At 37.5% G+C, this 3,262-nt stretch overlaps 1 protein-coding gene across 1 annotated transcript; it reads right to left on the bottom strand.

The window, feature by feature from the left end:
- Positions 1-897: 897 nt before the first annotated feature.
- LOC105566796 (uncharacterized protein K02A2.6-like) lies at positions 898-3,254 on the bottom strand (the record flags this gene model as incomplete). Its single annotated transcript, XM_012021091.1, has 3 exons — positions 2,865-3,254; positions 2,500-2,743; positions 898-2,349 (listed from the first exon to the last, which is right to left on the bottom strand). Coding segments are annotated over exons 1-3 (2,086 nt in total), but the record flags the coding sequence as incomplete, so codon positions are not given.
- Positions 3,255-3,262: the final 8 nt, after the last annotated feature.

Genomic DNA, 3,262 nt, shown 5'->3' on the forward strand with positions numbered 1-3,262 from the left:
GATATATTGTACTTATATGAATATAAAAATGTATAGACCATCGCTAATAATACTAGTTCGATGTAGTTTTGCTCCGTAATTTAGAGATCAAGTTGTAACAATGTAATTACAAATTTTGATTAAAAACGACGAAAATCTACAAAAGTGGTCCACTTCTAGTTGTTGTGTATGTAGGGAATCTTTGAGGAAAAAGGGATACCGATCTCCGATGCAGCAGACACAGTGTTTCCTGAATATAGCTTATTTATTATATCAGTCCAGCACACTGCACGTACGCACACAGCTCGTTCTACTCTCCTCTCTCGCAGCGCAGCGCTCACGCCATAGAACTTATAAACATGGAAGGGGAAACGGATCGGCACAAGTGAAGCCAAGAAGTGAGACAGAAGAAACTAGAATTCTGTCTCGTTCTATGACTTTTCCTCGAAATACGCATGCGCGGCCAAAACGAGATTACAATAACGCATGCGCGGCCAAATCGAGATTACAATAACGCATGCGCAACGATTTAACGCATGCGCATAACGGATCAAAGTCATCTTCTATGTTATCCTTGTCACACAGATGTTGGACTCAGTTTCAGCTCACGGAGAGTATATGCTATTCCCCTTCCATGTCTATAAGTTCTATGGCTCACGCACACCTCTAGCGCAGCTTTTTCACGCATGCGCCCGCGCATATATCTTGCGCCGTACGCGGTAACAATTTATATGACGCACATAACACTCTCCTCGCCAACAAAAGAAAGGGTACATTTGTAAAAAGAAATAAACTTATGTACAAGTGTTTGATAAAAGAAAAAGAAAAACTACGTCGAAAATATAACTGTAACGAATATGTATATGTGTTCTTATTTGAACTGAACTTGGTAATCTTTAAAACGCAAAGGGAGTTTACGAGGTCTTCTTGGTGACCTTGAAACTCGTGTAGGAGTTTCCACTATGGGTTCTGTGGCTCTATCCGGGAGATTTTCCTGTGTTTCATTGCTATTTTCCACAGGTATTGTTTGTTGATGCAACTCTTGTTGTAAATGCTCTGGTTCCTCTGGTGCTTGCTGTAATGGCCTTTCTATTTCTGGTGGAGTATTATCTATTGTAAAATCGTTACTGGAAATTATGTCCTGTAACATCTTCGCTGGTGTTTTCTCGCCTATCGCACGCATTTGATTAATGTGTCTTTTCCAAATTCGTCCATCATCTAGCTGGATTTGATAATGTAATTTGCCTATCCGCTCTTTAACTTTTCCGAAACACCACTTTTCATGCCCCAAATAATTTCTACAACTCACTCTCTTTCCTACCTCGAAAACAATCGGTACTGGCTTACTTTCTGTTTGTATACATTCTTTTTCGGTAGGTAATAATAAATCTAAACGCGTACGTAGTCTTCTCGCGAACATTAATTCCGCTGGTGATTTTCCTGTCGCGGCATGACTAGTGTTTCTGTATTGCATAAGTATTTGTTGTAATAAAATATGCATATTAGATGAATTGCTTCTCATGCACCGCAAGGAGTTTTTCAGGGTTTGTACAAATCTTTCTGTTTGTCCATTTGTTGATGGATTGTACGGTGCTGTAAGTTTTTGCGTAATTCCATTTACTTTTAAAAATGTTTTGAATTCTGTAGCAGTGAAAGTTTTTGCGTTATCAGAAACGAAATATTTTGGAATTCCGAAAGTTGCGAAGATTTTTCTGCATAAATCTATTGTTGTTTTTGAAGTAAGGTTCTTTACAATATGGATTTCAGGCCATTTAGTATATGTATCTACTAAAATAAAAAAGTGACATCCTAGAAATGGTCCTGCGAAGTCTACGTGTACTCTTTCAAAAGGGGTTGTCGTTGGTTCCCATATGTGTGCTTCTATTTTTGTTGGGTTATTTCTAAAAGCATTACAGTCTTTACAGTTCTTTGTTAAAGCTTCAATATCCTGATCGATATTTGGCCACCAAACGTAACCTCTGGTCAGATTCTTCATTCTGACTACGCCAAAATGTCCAAGATGAAGTTCTTGTAATATTTTCTTACGTAGTGCTTGAGGAATGACTGTTCTGTGACCTCTTAGAATTATTCCGTTCTGTAATGTAAATTCGCGAGTATCTATTTGAAAATTATCATATTTTTCTAGTTTCTTTCCAGATGCTAATGATTCATATACTTTTGAAAGCTTTGTATCCTTTTGTGTAGCTAATTTCAAGTCTGTAATTGTAATAGGTAAGGTTTCAATGGTGTCTAATTGGAAAATGTCAATAACATCGTAATTTGTACTGTCATTCTTTACGGGAAGACGTGACAGACAGTCTGCATTCGCATGTAATTCTGATTTTCTGTATTTGATTGAGTAGTTAAATCCTTGTAAGAACAATGCATAATGTTGCATTCGCATAGCAGAAAAAATAGGAAGACTTTTGTGTGGAGCAAAAATTTGTGATAACGGACGGTGGTCTGTAATTTATAGCGTAAAGTGTCCCCCATGTATGTATTGGTAGAATTTCTTTATACCGAAGATAATGGCGTAAGCTTCCTTATCAATTTGCGAATACGATTTCTGTGTATCTGAAAGCGTTTGCGACGCGTATTGAATAACTCGCTCTGTACCGTCCGGATAAACGTGTGATAGCACCGCCCCCACCCCATAAGGGCTTGCATCTGTAGCTAACGTAATGTGTAATGTAGGATCGAAATGCACCAAGCATTTAGGACTTGTGAATGCTCTTTTTGCTACTTGGAAACTTGACTCACAATCCTTAAACCAATGAAAAGGAGTGTTCTTATGCAATAAATTATTTAAAGGGTATAGTATTGAACTGAGATTTGGAATAAACCGGCCATAATACATAGTTTATCATTCCCAGAAAGCTACGTACTTCCGTAATATTTCGCGGTCTTTGCATTTTATTTATCGCTTCTATTTTATCTCGTGCCTTATGTAATCCGTTTCTGTCAATAACGTAACCGCAATAATTAATTTGATCCTTAAAAAATTCGCTTTTATTAAGATTAATTTTAATATTATACTTTTGTAAACGTTTGAAAACTGCTTCTAATCTTTGCAAATGATCATTTGTATCTTTTCCTGCCACACGTATGTCGTCCAAGAACACGGTTACGCCTGGTATATCTTTGAGAATGCTTTCTATGTTTCGTTGCCAGATAGCGGGGGCTGAAGCGATACCGTACATCAAACGGTTACAACGATAGAGACCTTTATGCGTATTTAATGTAAGGAGATGTTGATCTTCTGCTCGTACTTCCATTTGTAAGT

This window comes from Vollenhovia emeryi, unplaced genomic scaffold (genome assembly GCF_000949405.1).
Source record: "Vollenhovia emeryi isolate VEMERY1.0 unplaced genomic scaffold, V.emery_V1.0 DF943081.1, whole genome shotgun sequence".
In the NCBI taxonomy this organism is placed as follows: domain Eukaryota; kingdom Metazoa; phylum Arthropoda; class Insecta; order Hymenoptera; family Formicidae; genus Vollenhovia; species Vollenhovia emeryi.